The sequence below is a fragment of the Seriola lalandi genome, unplaced genomic scaffold (assembly GCF_002814215.2).
Source record: "Seriola lalandi dorsalis isolate HSWRI2012SDOR001 ecotype SW California unplaced genomic scaffold, Sedor1 jcf7180002054888, whole genome shotgun sequence".
Classification (NCBI taxonomy): domain Eukaryota; kingdom Metazoa; phylum Chordata; class Actinopteri; order Carangiformes; family Carangidae; genus Seriola; species Seriola lalandi.
Genome location: NW_019525440.1, coordinates 81,472 through 97,046, shown reverse-complemented (window position 1 = coordinate 97,046; position 15,575 = coordinate 81,472). Strand labels below are relative to the sequence as shown.

The window sequence follows — 15,575 nt, the reverse complement described above, 5'->3', positions numbered from 1 at the left end:
TCAGGTTTAGTACTTTTATTCCTATTGAACAGCAGCTATAAAGGCTCCTGGTTGCATGTATCAGGACGTGGGTTGGTAACCGCAAGGTAAACGTCAGCGTTACTCGCTTCTTCTGAGCCACGACCTCCGCCACCGTGTGCGTTGCTTCATCAGGCGTGTGTCCGAGACAATCGCAGTTTGGTTTCTGAGCAGAGGCGGGACGGGCCAGTCTACTTTCTGCGGCGGGCGGCGGCTCCCTTCTTGCTGCTGTAATACAAAACAAACGCACACAAAAGGTAAAAATGAAGATGGATATTTTGCATTAGCATGTCTGTTAGCATGTCTGTTTTAGTAACGAAATGCTAATGGATGGGGAAAGTAACCACAATATCATTGGCCCTGCTTCTTGTTCACTAACTATTAATCTAACGCTTGTGAGCATTAAATATCCTCAGTTGTAACTGTTGTTGTTATTTGTATATTTATACAATTGTGCAAACCCTTTAGGTAGCTAACCGTAGCTAACTGTAGCTCGCCGCAGCAGGACCACAAATCTTTCTAGTTCACAAAATAAACTAGACAAACTAAATAAATATAACTTCACAAAATACTTTTCTTTGTATTAAAATCTTTTAGCTAAAACATTTCTTGTTTTGCACACATTCAGTTTTCTGGTCGACATGCAAAACATCAGAAACGTCCGGCCTGCAACATGACATCAGACCGTCTCCGTTGACTTTGTTCACACAAGGATCAGAATCAGTGACAAACTCATGCAGCACTTACCTGCAAAGACTGAATCATTACTGAGTCCAACAGTCACTAACTTAACATGTCTATCTTTACAGTCACTGTTGTAACGGCTGCACTCACAGTGACGTAAATGGGTCAGTATGAAGAGAAGGACCCTGACCTCCACACTGAAAAAGGATGCATAGTCAGCCAGCATACATTATATCACCAGTTTAAATGTTGGATAGGATCCTTTTACAGTGGGAACACCAGGGAACGTCCCTCTCATACTCTACAGTTATATTGAAAAGTAACTATCAAATGGGAACATTAGAAAAATAACACACAATCGTATGGGATGTTAGAGAAGCAACACAAACACAAAGACGCACGGAGCCAAACAAGGGGTAGAAAAAAAATATTGGTTTGGAAAATCGGTGTGCAGAGATTACTTAAAATTATTTTTCTACCACATAAACAAAGGAAAGGCTCCGTAAAGACAGACCGAAGCAGCAGCTCGCTTCTTTCTTTCTGCTTTAACTGCACACTGGAGTTTTAGGCACATTTTAGACAAATTTTTCTCACAGTCCAACAACTAGTTTTTCAAGTCTAGAGAAAAACCGGAGGGGAAAAAAAAAATCGTGAAAGCTAACACGCTACTATTAGCTAACAAAATATAAAACAAACAAACCAAAAAACCTTACCTTCAGTTTAATTGTGTAAGGTTTTCTACATTTGGTATGTAGCCTTGCTTACTTTTCATGATCAGGCTAGCTACAGTATTAGCCTGCGGCTCTATTAGCCTGCCGGTTTTTAATTTTAGCTCATTAGCATGAGAAAATGTTTTAAAGGAGCTATTTTAAGTTCAGCTGTTACTACATAGCTAACATTAGCATTAACAGCTGTTTACCTGCCAGTCTTACAAAAAATGTGAGTTCAGCATCAAACTTCAACCCTCTACTTTTGCTTCTATTTCTATCACTTGTTCTTCTACTTACGTTAGCATGCTAACTAGCTAACCTGTGATTGCAGAACTTACAAACAGCTCCTTTAAAGCCTAAAACTCCAACCTGCAGGGGGAATGTGTTATTTCCAGGTGGCACCACAGTCCTGAAGACAAACTGCTGCGTGACATAAACACAACACGTATGACCTGTGAGGTGGACAGAGGCCGGTCCTCTACTGCTGGTGACGGTGACCTCCAGACAGTTTGGCGTGGATGTGGGTCTGAACACTCGGTGGTGGTGTTAGTGAGGATTTGGTGTGTTTATGGCTTGTTTGAATCATATGTAAATATGGACTATTGCTCAGCCTTAGACTTGAAATATTCCAAAATGTCAGATTCAGGCTGCTGGTTTGAACGTAAACTAAAACTGAAGAATGAAGCGGGTTTGACGACTGACACCCCTCAAACTGGAAAACCGTATTGTCACCTCCTTTATGAAAAACTCTGGCCAATATCTGATTGATTTTAACAGATTATATATTGGCCTAATTTACTTATGTGTCCAACAATTTCCTGCCATAAACTGACATAAACTGTCTTGAATGTTATAACAGTTATGTCTTACTGAGGGAAAGGGTTGTGACAACAAGTTGGGAGTTAAGTGGAGTTATGTTTTGAAATTACTGGGTGTCAGTGAACGCAGCAGCGACAGTACTTACTGCTTCTGCAACTCGTCAATGCGATTCCTGTACGTGAGCACCTGAAAAATGACACAGCAGCAGCTTTAACACGCACCAGGACACGTTTACCTCCGCGGAGAACCGACCCCCTTCTCTTCTTCTCGGCAGGCTCCGAGGGCTGAAAGCTGCAGGCTGAGGCATCATGGGAAACCAAGACGGGTGTTCCTCTGTGTTCGCTGTTAGTGTTTAGTGTCATGAATTTTGCAACTGATGGTGATTTTTCTGATCATGAAAAAGCCCGTCGTAGTTTCCCAAAAAGAAACATGGATGACTCAGAGACATTCGGCTTCAGTGTCGCTCTGAAACCTCTTACTCACCTGTCGGAGCGCTCGCTCACACACCTGACTGAGTTTCCCAGTCACCCAACACCACCTTTACCTCCACTTTAGATCATTTATCTGCTCATAGTTGAAGAGTTTGATTCCAAAATTACACTGTTAGCCAAAAAACTTCTGCTTAAAAACATTCGGCCATTGATCTTACATACATGTCGATAAGACATCGCCAAATAATTACGACAAAAACACAGACGTCATCAATCTCCTGATAATAGAAATATTGTCAAAATTGTGACACTGAGTCAGCAGAGATAAGAAAATGGATCAGGATAACAGACTCATCTTTTAAGTTTGTAGAGTCGGACTAACGTTAAGAAATCACCAAATTAAAGGTGTGGTGCCTTTGTGAAGGATAGAGGACATTTAATTCCCTCATCATCGTCACAGCTGCTCTTCAGGTAACAGACGTCACTTCTGGAAACAAACCCTCCAGTTCTGACTCCCCTTCTTTTTCCGTGGTGTGTCGCCTCCTCTCCCGACCGGAGGCGGCGCTCTGACTCTCTGACCTTCCTTCATGCTAACATGCAGCGAGCCTGAGGTCGGCAGGCAGACGCCCTGCTCAGCTCTACTTACAATTTACTGAGCTCCTCCACTCTCTTACGCAGGGTTGTAACCTGGAGGAAACCAAAGAGCATATCGAGGGTTCAAATCCAGAGGTGACGGGAGGCTCGGCTGGACGGTCGCCTCAGGACAACAGCGTCAACAACCAACAGCAGGGACAGGGCTTTTGGCTTTTCTTTAGAGCTTTACCTTGCACTGTTTACTATGACATAAGGTCAAATTCAATATCATAAAAAAGTGTTTAATTCATAAGAACCGATCAAAAAGAAATAAACTTTTAAATGAAATGAAATAGAGGGAGGAGGTACGTACCCATTCACACAGCTGTGGATTAACATTTTAATTGTTATGTATATTTTTAAAAAGTCTCTAAATGATTCTTGATTAAATCTGGATCTGATCCGATTCAATTCATTTTTCAATTCCCCATAAATTTTGGAATTTAATGAACTATAAGTAGGTAATTTATATATTTTTTTTTATAAACAGAGATGGAAGAAAACTTTTTCTGACCCACAGTCCTGTTTTTCGGTCCCAGAATTTCTCATGCAAAACTTTACATGTTGTGAACTTCCTGATGTTTTTCAAACCTATTGGATTTTTAAACTCATGAAAAAAGCATTAGTCAATGTGGGGTCCAAAAGCTGAGACTCAAGGACAGCAAATACACAGCAGAGGTTACTGAGAGAGATTATGATGTGACGACACCAGGGACGAAGTCTCACCTCGTACTTCTGTCTCTTCAGTCTCTCCATGTGGTCGAACTTCTCAGACTCCAGCTGGGACATCCAATCATGCAGCTCGTTGATCTTGTCCCTGCAGGAAGCACAAGATCAAATGTTACAACAGTCTCATTTGAGTTGAGTATATATATATATATACATACTGTAGTTTATACTAGATTATAGTGTGTCTCAATGAATTGGTTAATTGTTTAGTCATGACTGTCAGTGTCCTCAGCTGCTGAAGTGTTGACTCGTACTTCAGCTTGTCTTCGTTCAGATGGTCGATGTTAAGTTGCTTGCGCCTGGCGGCCAGGATCTTCTTCTTCTTCTCTCTCTCAGTCTCTTTCTTTCCTCCTCTCTTCTGGTCGGCCTGTTGCGCACAGACACACACAGAACAGTACAGATGTTTAGTAACAGCTGTCCAGGAAACGAGACACTACTACTTCTACTGCGTGTGCACTGACTCTCTGCAGGTGACTGCTGTAGTTGGAGCCCATGCTGGACAGAGCCGACTTTTTCTTGGCCTCCTCATCTGCCTTCTTCTTGGCGTCAGCCTCCTCCTTGATCCGCCTCTCTTCCTGGTTCACAGAAAAACACATCAGAGTGAGACCTCCGAGCCACATCCACCACTCAGACTCCAAACCAACACAGGAAACAGAAGCATTAAACATTACCACATTACACTCCGAGTGTAAACACAGAAATTATACACATGAATATAAAGAATAAAGCGAGATGTGATGAAAGCACGAACCTCACGTCTGGCCTGGCGCTCCTTCTCCTTCTCAGCGCGGACCCTCTGCTGCTCGGCCCTCTCAGCACGACGCTTCTCCTGCAGGACGACAGCGAACGCAGCGTCAAGCATTTCACTGGACACAACTCACTCCACCCGCCTCGTGACCGACATATATATATATATATATATATAGTATTGTAGTCTGTCTTGATTGGTTGTTTATTGTTTGGTATGTAAAAATTCAGAAAATCGTCATCACAATTACCCAGAATTCCCCTTCACAATGTTTGTTTTGTCCAACCATTATGTCCAAACAAAACAATTATTAAAAATAAATTACAATTATTTTAAATAATTTAAAGGAGAAGTATCAAATCCTGAGAATCTGGAATCAAGAAACGTTTGAACTTTTCACATAAAAGTGACTTAAAGCTCCGACTTTGTACGTCAGAACTTGAGGAAATATGCTTTTATATATATATATATATATATATACTATATGTATTATTTCTTTGGCATAAAATATGATTTAAAAACACATACAACGTAACTGAGAATGAATTTAACTTTTTTTTTCCTAATTCAAGGGGGAAATATTAATAAATGATAATTTCATACAATAATTATATGATTTTATGACGTTTTGTGAATATCACAGCTCCATCTTGCTGCCACTGAAAACTCACAATCCTGTCCTTGAGTGCAATCAGCTCCTCCTCCTCCTTCTTCCTGCACTCAAAGTGAGCATCGATCAGGGCCTGCAGCTCGATCAGATCCTTGTTCTGACGTTTCTTCTGGATGTCCTGCAGGTCAGAGGGACAGAGACACCACTCAGACTCAGACTCAGACCCCCCCACACAAACCAACAGATCCTTCATGTTGTCACTGCGGGTCAACTTACATCAAAGTCCACTTTCTCACCGTCTGGGATCTTAGGGGCGCTGGGCCTGCGAGAGAGCGGTCCAGTCTTAACTTTAAATCTCTCATTATTAGAAATGATTATTAAGTTGCTTTTCTTTTTATCTTTTCAGCCAAAGCGGCTCAGATCAAAATGTCTACAGAAATAATATGAGGTCAGATCACATGAGAAGGACACTTACTTGAACTTTGGCTTCTCCTCTGTGGGTTAGGAAATGAAGAGGGGACAAGTACATGTCATTGGGTTAGAAACAAAGCAGATTGTGTAACTTCTCTCAGGCATTACATGGATTAAAATGTATGTTTTTAGCTCTATATCACAGATTAGAATAAGATTAAAAAATTTAAATGATTGCAGTGTTTATCAGTTTTTTTAATTGGGGTTAGAAACAACAGGTAAATAAGAACAAACAAATGACAACTTCACATATAAAAAACAGAATAAAACAGTTGTAAACAGGGGATTATAATGTTTTGTGAATATGTGCAGTCACAGAAATACACAATGATGTATTCAGGTTGTTCACAAACCTCAATGTGCTGCTTTTTCATTCCTCTAAAAAAGCTGCTAAATGTCATTTTTATTCACGCTTTTTTCACGGTTTTTGCTTTTGTTTTTTTTTTGGTTTTTTTGGCTTGACCCCGAAACTGTTTTACACAAGCAAGACAAAATCATTTTCCCCAGTTCCTTGTTTCGTTTTAACCCAGATTCTGGCGGCTCCATGCCATGCAGATGCAGGAGTGTAACGGTGGGGTCGCTGCGCAGTGAAGCACGTTAGCATTTCGTATTCTTTCACCCTTCTTCCCCACTAGCAGTTTTAATTTATCTCAAAACTCACTTAATACACATTTAAAATTGTGTGTTTGTGTGTGTTTTATTATTATTTCTTATAAATTTGGATTTCAAACTCTCGGTGCCTTCTGGATTTCAACAGACGGATAAAATTTGGGCAGACATTTTGTGAACAGCAGCCGTTCCCCGAGTACAGATGTCAGACCTGGACACTGTGGGCCTTCCAAAACCAGAGTGACAGATTTTTCAGATTTGTCAAAAAATGTTTTTTTAAATCAACATACCTTCCTCTTCAACAGCCTCTGCATGCAGCAAGCATCCAAAAACAAAAGCAGAATAGACAACAGCGTTAGCAGGCGCTCTGGGACTGACAAACTGCACAGCTAAATTAAATACAGCAAATTAAAATCAGTCAAACTGCTGCAGCTACAGCATCTCTAGTGACTCACTCAGAGATGAGGGATTTTAAACTACTGTAAATTCTCAAATAAGTCTCCAATAGTACGAGTTAGCACAAAATGCATTGATAAAATGCATGTAGAGTTATCTGTACCCACAAAAACTCTTGGAAGCAATTGGAAAAAAAACAGGGGAAGACTTCAGCTAGTATTTGAGAATTTACAATTACACAAGTCTTGGTTTGTTGAAGCCACAGTTTCACTTTAAAACAGCTCAACAAAGTATTATCCTTTAACATTTAACCTTGCATTCATGTGCTATTAAACATTTCAGTTTTCTTCATCAACGTGGCAGAAGATTATAATAATTTAGTATAAGTAAAATTATCATTGGGTCTTTTTTTTCAAAAATAGCACATGAATACACCACTGCCTCGGCTCACCAGCACCATCATATCCATTAGGTAAATACTGAAAAAGATGAAATCTGCAGCACCATCTTTTTCTTTTCATAAATCAAATAGAATTAAATATAAATATTTTCATGCTAAGCAGTAAATGTTATTCCTTTATAAAAAGGCAGCTTTAACATATAGTATGTTATTAATTTGATGTTCTCCTTCATCAGATGTCAAAATAATAAAAAAGCAACCATGTACTCCAAATACCAGTATTTAGAGTACATGTGGTACAGTAGTATAAGGAGGGTAGACTGATGAAAGAGGCCAATATTTGTTTTTTCTTAGAATTTGAACCCACATGTAATCAATGTAAAAACAATTCCCTGTGTTAGCAGCTTTGTCTTCTGTGAATGCTAACCTTTTAGCATACAGTAGCCTATGGCAGGCTAAGTTGCCAATGATTATAACTATCTGTATGTTTTGATGGATTAGCAGGTGTCCATTGTTTGTTCAAGGACAAACTGGCAAAATGTTTAATTCTTTTCTCATAATAAATTGAGTATAATGTTTTCTTTAATTATAAAGCAATTTGAACAGAAGCTAACTGAACAGAAGCTAACCAAACAGAAAGCTAATTGAACAGAAGCTAACTGAACAGAAGCTAACCAAACAGAAAGCTAATTGAACAGAAGCTAACTGAACAGAAGCTAACCAAACAGAAAGCTAATTGAACAGAAGCTAACTGAACAGAAGCTAACCAAACAGAAAGCTAATTGAACAGAAGCTAACTGAACAGAAGCTAACCAAACAGAAAGCTAATTGAACAGAAAGCTAACGTAGATGTGGGGCAGCACTTTGTCTCTTTGTATTAGCTCAAATCATGAGCTTCAGTTCAGAAATATTGGCCTTCTCATATTAGTCACACCCTAATTATAAAATGCTTTGGATCAAATCATCTCAACAATGTCTATATTAAAAAAAAAAAAAAAGTAAGACATCCCAACTTGCGGCCATTGAGTGCTGCATAACCAGGCTGTTTTTGACTTTGTCCAGAGGTGGAAGGAAGGTAGCGTTAGCATTAGCAGACATGGTGAATATGTGTGCGGATCAGGATTAGTTGGGGTCTGTCTGGCTGGCTGTAGCTGGTGGAGCGCACCTGTTGCCTGGGAAAGGATGATAGAATACCCCCTTCCCCCCTCCGTGCCACATACCTTCAGCCTCAGTCTCAGCCTCAGCCTCAGGTTCAGGTTCTGGTTCTGGCTCTGGTTCTACCTCTGGTTCTGGTTCTGGTTCTGGTTCTGGTTCTGGCTCTGCCTCTGCCTCTGCCTCTGGCTCAGGGGCCGCCTCAGGGGCCACCTCTACTTCCTCTACTACCTCCTCTTCTACAGCTACACAACATGCAGCGAGTCACCAGGGGAGAGGACGGGCGGTGAAAGGGTTAATGGAAGCAGGAGAGAAGGGAGAGAGGGAAAGAGGTGGTGGCGGTGAGTAGATGTGAGACATGAGGAGGTTCATGGAGGGGGGGGCAGTTTGGGGGAAACTGCCACCAGATGGCGCTAAAGCACGTGAGACTGCAAGCAGTTATAGATGTGAAAAGGTCAGTCATTGATGGTCAGTCATAATGGATGAAATGCGATTGACTCCTGCAAAATACCTGCACTGCAACTCTGAGATCGAACACACAAATAAAATAAAATAAAATCCAGATTTCTATCCTGACGCGATCGATTCTGCGTTTTTCGACCTGTGTCTTTTCATTTATCTCTCATACGGTTAGTGTCGACCCGCATGCCAGTGGAGAAAAGTACATGTGGCGGTAAGAACACACATCTTCAAAAGTGACCGACAAATTAGTATCAATGACGTGAGACTTATCATCCGGAGTCTGCAGGCTTCATCTTACCATCGTATTCTTCACGTCCGTCCGAGAAAGAAAGGAGCAGAAGAACATTATGAAAAGATCCCGTTTGTACCCATTTTTGACAGAAAACTTAGGCAAAATATGGGTACACTGGGGATCCATGCTAAGCATACGCAACGCAGTCCTCCTGGGCTGAGCGGCGCCCGCAGGCGGGACTCTCAAGTGGCTTAAAAGTTCCCAGAAAAGTCACCCGTTGATTCATCTGAAGGTGCGTTCAGCTCAGGAGGACTGCACAGTTGCAGGTGGACATGCAGAGCTGCAGGACGCGTTGCCAACAGGTCAGTGCAAGCTTGTGCAATTTAGAGGTTTGTAAGTTCAGATTTACTGTCCTGTTGCCAGCGTTGACGCCTGCAACCACGCCACAGCGGGAGGGAAATATATGAGCAGATTTGCCTCAGGAAGAGAGAGCATTATTGCACAACTTGAATCTGGAGGAGTCAAGCCAAACCTGCAAACATACGAATTTATCCAGTGCAAATATCTCTCTACAGGGGATGGAAAGTTGGTTAGGCAGGATTCAGAAATAATAGTGGGATTTAGCATGGAGCTCCGGACTGTACCTGCAGCTAATGTTTGGGGATTTAATGTCTTTTTAAAGGGGAGAAAAGGTGCTACTTACCCCCGACCTGATCACTGCAAAACAAAAGGCAAAGAAAGTCTGATTTAGAGTCAAAATTAAACATGAAAAAACACTAGTTTGGTAAAATAATCTTATTTTATTTTAAATTGAAGATATTCCCCCCAAACTGACGACTAAAAAGGTCAAAGGTTTTTAATTAGTGCATGAAAATGTGAGTTGACTTACACTTCCTCTGTGTCAGACATGGTGACAGTGGACTTTGCAACCTGGAGGCGAGAGAGAAGAGAAGAACTTAAAGTCTGTCTCCGAGGAGCGCGCTGTATTAATAGCTCAGGATTAAGTTGCAGATGTCTTAAATATCTGCTGCCTGCCCCACCCTGACCAAACCCCCACCTGCTTGCCTGCACATATTTTACCACCACCACCCTAAAGATGAAAAAAAAAAAGAAAATCTACATCCTTCATGTAGCTTCACATCAAAACATTTAGATCCTCATTCATTTTAATTCCCTCGTCATTTTCTAAATGTTTCCCAGAGAAACATTCCCAAAATTTCTCATATGCAAACATCTTTGGTTTATAATTAGCGTGAGCACTTTGGACTGAAATTCAAGCCTCAGTCCTGAATCTGCTTCTCTGATGATAAGTGAGAAGGGAGCCAAACATAGATTTATGCCAACGGTCTGTTTTCAACCGCTGAGAGAAGATTAATGTTGCAGTTGGAAGACAAAAAAAAACCCAAAAAAACCCAGAAACCTCCAGGGGTCACGGTAAAAGGTCAACCTCCTGCCCTCTCCCCTCGCTCTGCATCCAGTCGGCATCGAAGGTGTTAAAGACTTTTTATCTTTAGAAACACATTCAGCTCAGCTCTTAAATGCCTCCTGCAGATTCTGTCACATCTAAAAATCATCCCCGGGATACGATCCTGTCGGAATCCAGTTGTAAAATTCCCGCCTGGATTCTGCATCTGATCGAAAAACCCTGCGATGATAAACACACATGACCAGAATTTTATTCATAATTCAATCTACCGGTGATTAGATTTCGGATTAGTCGCCCATTAGCCTCATTAGCGTGAGGCCCACTATGAAGGCGTCCCGACATCACAACTATTTCCAGCAGACAGCTGCACAGGTCCCAGATCCGGTTTCAGTGGATCCGATGTTGAAGATTGGGTTCTTGCCCCTGGACCACTACCCATAATTCCACCTTCATTTCCTTATCTGGCCGTCTGGCTCTCACATGGTTCCTTCAATCACCTTCCAGAGGCTCCCTGCTGACTGAAGCCACTTTGCTCAGGAATTAAAATAAACCCTGTAAAGGGAGCCGTGAAGGTTAAAGGTCTAAGGCCTGGCTTCCTTGGATTTGTTCTTTGAATCTCGTAAATTGAAAATTTGTTTTCAAAGTGTTCACGCCGTCATGTAATATTGAGAGTCGGGACAAACGCTCCAAATTTAGACGATTCCTTTACATCCAGTCTGGAGGTTCTTGGCTCCTGTTCAAGATGTTAAAGTGTTTATCCTCAAGCTATGTGCACTCTAATGTAGACACATGCCACACCCATTTACAGCTTCACTAATAGACAACCACAACAACAAAAAATGCAGCTTTCAGCCAAGAACACCAGCATCCAAGAAAACCCCACAGCAGACTTCAACTATCACTAAACAACAATCAGGATTTATTGCGGCTGTTGTCATGACGTTACATAACTTATTAGTGTCATCTTCTATCTCCTGGAGTGGAAAGCTGCTTCAAAGGCTTTAAGCCATCTGTAAATCCCTCAGGTATGAGCCTCCGCTGGGTCTCTGGATTCAGACCAAACTGGCACAAAAACAACAACAAAGTCCTTTGAGAAAGCATCTGCTGCTCCCGCAAGACCCTCCGAACCTTCACACCCTTTAATCTAATTTCTTTCATCATTTTACAAACTCCACAAGAAATAATCCAGGTTTCTCAGCTCTTTTCGGAGACGCAGCAAGGCGTCAGAAAAACCCCGCTGCTTATCAGCCTCAGCTGCAGTCAAACACAGACACAAACTGGATTTCATTACATTAAGAACTCAAACACAAAAAGCATCAAACTCTGTGTGGCTTCGTAGGGAGGCCTGTTCCCCTCTCACCCCTGACCTCTGCTAGTCGTGGCAGTGATTTTAAAACATGTGGACTCAGCTGTCCTCAGTTTGGGTGATGTTTGGGGACATTGCACTTGAGCTTCCTCTCCTCTCTACCACTCACACTCTCATTCTCTCTCCCCTCTTCCTTACCTCAGAAAAGCTGAAAGAAGCGAGCTCCCTGCTGGCCGAGACAGGCTGTAAGGTTCTGCAAACTTACCGCGCTGATTATGTCCTTCTGTTATAGTGACACTCGATCCGCTCGGCCTCCCCATTGGCCGAGGAGCCGGCCCGGAGGCGAGGCCGGGGCCCGCGGTGGGGCAGGGTCCACGACTTCGCTCGCCCCCTCCCACTGCTGGCACTCAATAAGGAGATGGAAGGGTCGAATGCTAAGGAGGGAGGCTCAAGTTTGGAGAAGGGGGCAGCCAAGACGTCCCCGGGTTGCTATTCTGGGGCCGCTGCATTAGGCAAGCAAATTTCATGTGAGACCGAGAGGAGAGTTGGACGTCAGGGAGGAGAGGCAGGTGCTGTTTCTGAACCTCTAAACATAATGTACAGCGTGGTCAAAGGAAGGCAACAACCTGACTCAATCCAACCATCGTTCAACCATCGTTCACTTCGGGTCTTTGAACTTGTTTTCTTTGTCTCAGGTGTCAGTTTTCCCCAATAATCAGTTTTACAACATGTAGGTCCTAATACAAGAAATAACAACAGTAGATGACAACTGAGATACGACACGAACACAAACACACACCCCCTCCCCCCTCGGGCTGTCAGGCTGTAGTTCCTCAGTTTAGGAGAAAATTAAAGGAAAATATGCTTGAATCAGAGGAAATTATTATTAATTATTATTAATTATTTGTTTGAATTTGAACATTTTGTGTTGTATGTTCAGACTGTGATCTGAAATAGTCAAAATGTAAACGTATGTGTATTTTAATTGTAATATGAGGTCTTTGTTTGTGCATTTGAAGCTCCCTTGAAGATTAATTGTTACTCTGGTTGTATTGGATTCAACTCTGTTTTAATTATCTGGCAGTGTAGGATATATTCCCAGTGTAATTTTCTCAGTTCAGCCTTTAAGTCCAAACAAGCTGCAGCATGAATCATTCACCCAGCTTCATTTATAAGTTGGATCTGTGCTGTGGTCGTCCGTCTCCACCGTCTCAGGGATCCTGAAAGATCCTCTCATTTCCTCCAGAGGGCGCCACAATCACAGAATTAAGAACAGCGTCTCTCAGACACCCACAAGTTAGAGTGTCAAATGTTTACATGTCACTGAAACACAAATAGACAAACCTCAGGCCAAGAACCTCCTGTTTGATTATGTGTTGTTGTTGATTTATAGTTGAACCGACCCGTCTGCGCTCCAGCAGCTGTGATGAACACTGAACCAAACACCTGTACAGTGTTTTACAGTGTGGCCAAACTACAGTCTTCCAATGGACCCCTGGAAGCCCCAGAGGGACACCTGAAACCCTCTCAAGAACCACTGGAATCCCATAAAGGATCCCTGACACCCCGAGGGACTAACAACCCCCTATCAAGGATTAAAACAAACCATTAAAACCTGCTGTGACTCTATTTGAACGACCTCTAAAATCCTCGTGAGGATACCTGGAGCTCACTCAACATCTCCCCAAAGCGACTCAGGACCCCATAAACCACCTAAAGGACGATTGCAACCTTCAGCACTTATGAAACTCTAAGCACAGGACATACAGGTCCATTAGCAATCCTCCAAAGATCCTTGTGACCACATAAAGGATCCCCTGAGGGAATACTGGAACCTCTCCAGGATTTCACAAACTCCCTACAAGGACCTACACAATAAAAGGACTCCAGGAACGTCCTCAATAACTCTTCATCTACTAGGACCCTCAGGTTCCTCTTTCCTCTTAAACGCCTCATAATATATTACGAAGATTACTCCCGCCTGAACCAGAGAACCTCATGATGAACCCGCTCAAAAGCTGTGATAGAAAACCCAGGGAACCCAATGCAGCGTTAACATCGTATGAGATGAACAACAGAGAAGGGAAAGATCAAAATCATCAAATTGGTGGTTATATGATTATGAAGTTGTGATTAAAATACTGGTAATTGACGAAATGACACCAAATAGGACCCTTAAGAAGAAAGTACACTTCTGCAGATGTTGGATGATCTGACAGCTTCAGGAAACCCCCCTCTCCTTTCACCTTTCCCACATTTGATTAAGGAGGGCCGTGTCTCACAACTTGTGTAACCAATCTGACGTCCACACCCACTTCACTTCAGTAAACGTAAACAACCAAGTGCGACACTATGACTATCACCCCTCTCCCTACGACGGTCGGCTTGGACGTTCGGAGCAACTATGGACACTCTTGATTTCTGACAAACCGATGACCCGAGCATGACCCTCAAGAATGCTTAGAACCCCCCTAAAGATCCGCAGAACTCCATTAAGAACCTCTAACCATTATCTTACCCCATCAAATACCCCTAGAACCTCCCCAGGATGTTTAGAACCCGCCTGAAACCTGAATTGGCGCCACCTTAATCCCCTGAATGCAGAATTCAAATCATGTGAATTTCAACCCCCTCTGATTGTTCTGGACATACTGTGGAGCCACCTATCGGATCCCTGGTACATCCTTAAAGGATCCCTGGGTGGCCCTCAGACCCCACTTTTGGAGTCCTTAAGGTGGTGAAACCTAAGGTCCCGTGGCCTGTCCGCGCTGTGTGTCGCCTCGCTCTGCTGTCAGGACGACGCTGCTGTCACTCTGAGCAGCTCACAGGGCTCAGGATTTATTTTTGGACTGCCATGGCGTCTGTTCCTTCCATTTGTAGGAAGGGGGGTCGAGTTGGGCTCGACATGAACCTGCCGCTCTGACACTCCGGGCTGGGACAAGCAGGCAGCAGCCGGCCGGCCGCCCCCCGAGCAGAAGTCGCACAGGTAAACACGCCATAATTACACCTTTTATTCTGTAGCTAGGGCAGAGGGAAGCTGTTAGCGGCGTTAGGGAGGCAGCTGCTGTCGAATGCAGAACCCCCCACCTCGGCAGCCAGAGGTCTGACGTGTGTCGGGAGAGCTCAGGGTGTTTTTTTTTACTCGTCCTCAGTGCAACATTAAAGCACCAGCTAAGTGTTAGCCTCGCACTGTCTCTACTCCCCGCGGCTTCAAATCACACTCTGCCCCGTCATTTATCCGTCCTGGCTGCAATGAGGCATGAGTGACTGATGAGCACATCTTAAATCTGTACGTAATGTAACGTAATCTTCCTGTTTGTGTATTTGTGGGGAATAAAGTCGTCCTTGTTAGGTTCTGTGTTTTTACGTTGAACTTGAATCAGTGTCTCTCTCCTGTTGTGTCAAAGGGGAACCTGCCTGGAGCAGTTTGAACGTCAGCAACAAGTTGTTTTACCTGGTAAGTTCATCCGTTTTCCATCTGAACTCACACGGTTTGTGTTTGTGGCGTGAACCCTTCAAATCTTCACTGGAGGTAAATGACTTTTTGGGGTGGATTCATTTACTTAAGGAGGCCATTGTGGAGTGGCTTGGTTTTTATTACACATCTATTATTACCCTTTCCTCTTTTGAACTTGCATCCTGAAGGCGCTCCAAATACCAAACCTACCAGAGCCTTAAAAGGAGGAGTGAACTCTCATGTGTCCGCCAGGCAGCAGGTTCGGGGGGTGGTGGGGTGGTA

The 15,575-nt window shown here is 42.9% G+C and overlaps 2 protein-coding genes across 5 annotated transcripts in view; one reads left to right on the top strand and one right to left on the bottom strand.

The window, feature by feature from the left end:
• On the bottom strand, positions 1–12,124 carry LOC111671896 (troponin T, fast skeletal muscle isoforms-like). 3 transcript variants are annotated; one of them, XM_023429128.2, is made up of 13 exons: positions 12,035–12,124; positions 9,994–10,034; positions 9,808–9,821; positions 9,171–9,179; positions 5,858–5,876; positions 5,659–5,704; positions 5,444–5,560; positions 4,776–4,853; positions 4,486–4,599; positions 4,279–4,391; positions 4,022–4,112; positions 3,309–3,349; positions 1–246 (listed from the first exon to the last, which is right to left on the bottom strand). In XM_023429128.2, exons 2-13 carry the CDS (start codon positions 10,011–10,013, stop codon positions 210–212), a joined length of 699 nt encoding a protein of 232 aa, XP_023284896.1. In that variant the 5' UTR covers positions 10,014–10,034; positions 12,035–12,124; the 3' UTR covers positions 1–209. The 3 variants fall into 3 exon arrangements, with proteins under 3 accessions (XP_023284896.1, XP_087036212.1, XP_023284897.1); XM_087180086.1 differs by lacking the exon at positions 3,309–3,349 and adding an exon at positions 2,377–2,417; XM_023429129.2 differs by lacking the exon at positions 9,171–9,179.
• A 2,503-nt stretch (positions 12,125–14,627) lies between these two features.
• prr33 (proline rich 33) overlaps positions 14,628–15,575 on the top strand; it is a 7,965-nt gene continuing 7,017 nt past the window's right edge. The window contains exons 1-2 of one of the 2 annotated variants that reach the window (XM_023429139.2): positions 14,628–14,822; positions 15,244–15,293. The gene's annotated coding sequence lies outside the window, so the exon portion shown is untranslated. Of the gene's footprint in view, positions 14,823–14,997; positions 15,126–15,243; positions 15,294–15,575 lie in introns of those variants that run through there. The other variant, XM_023429140.2, reaches the window with a different exon arrangement.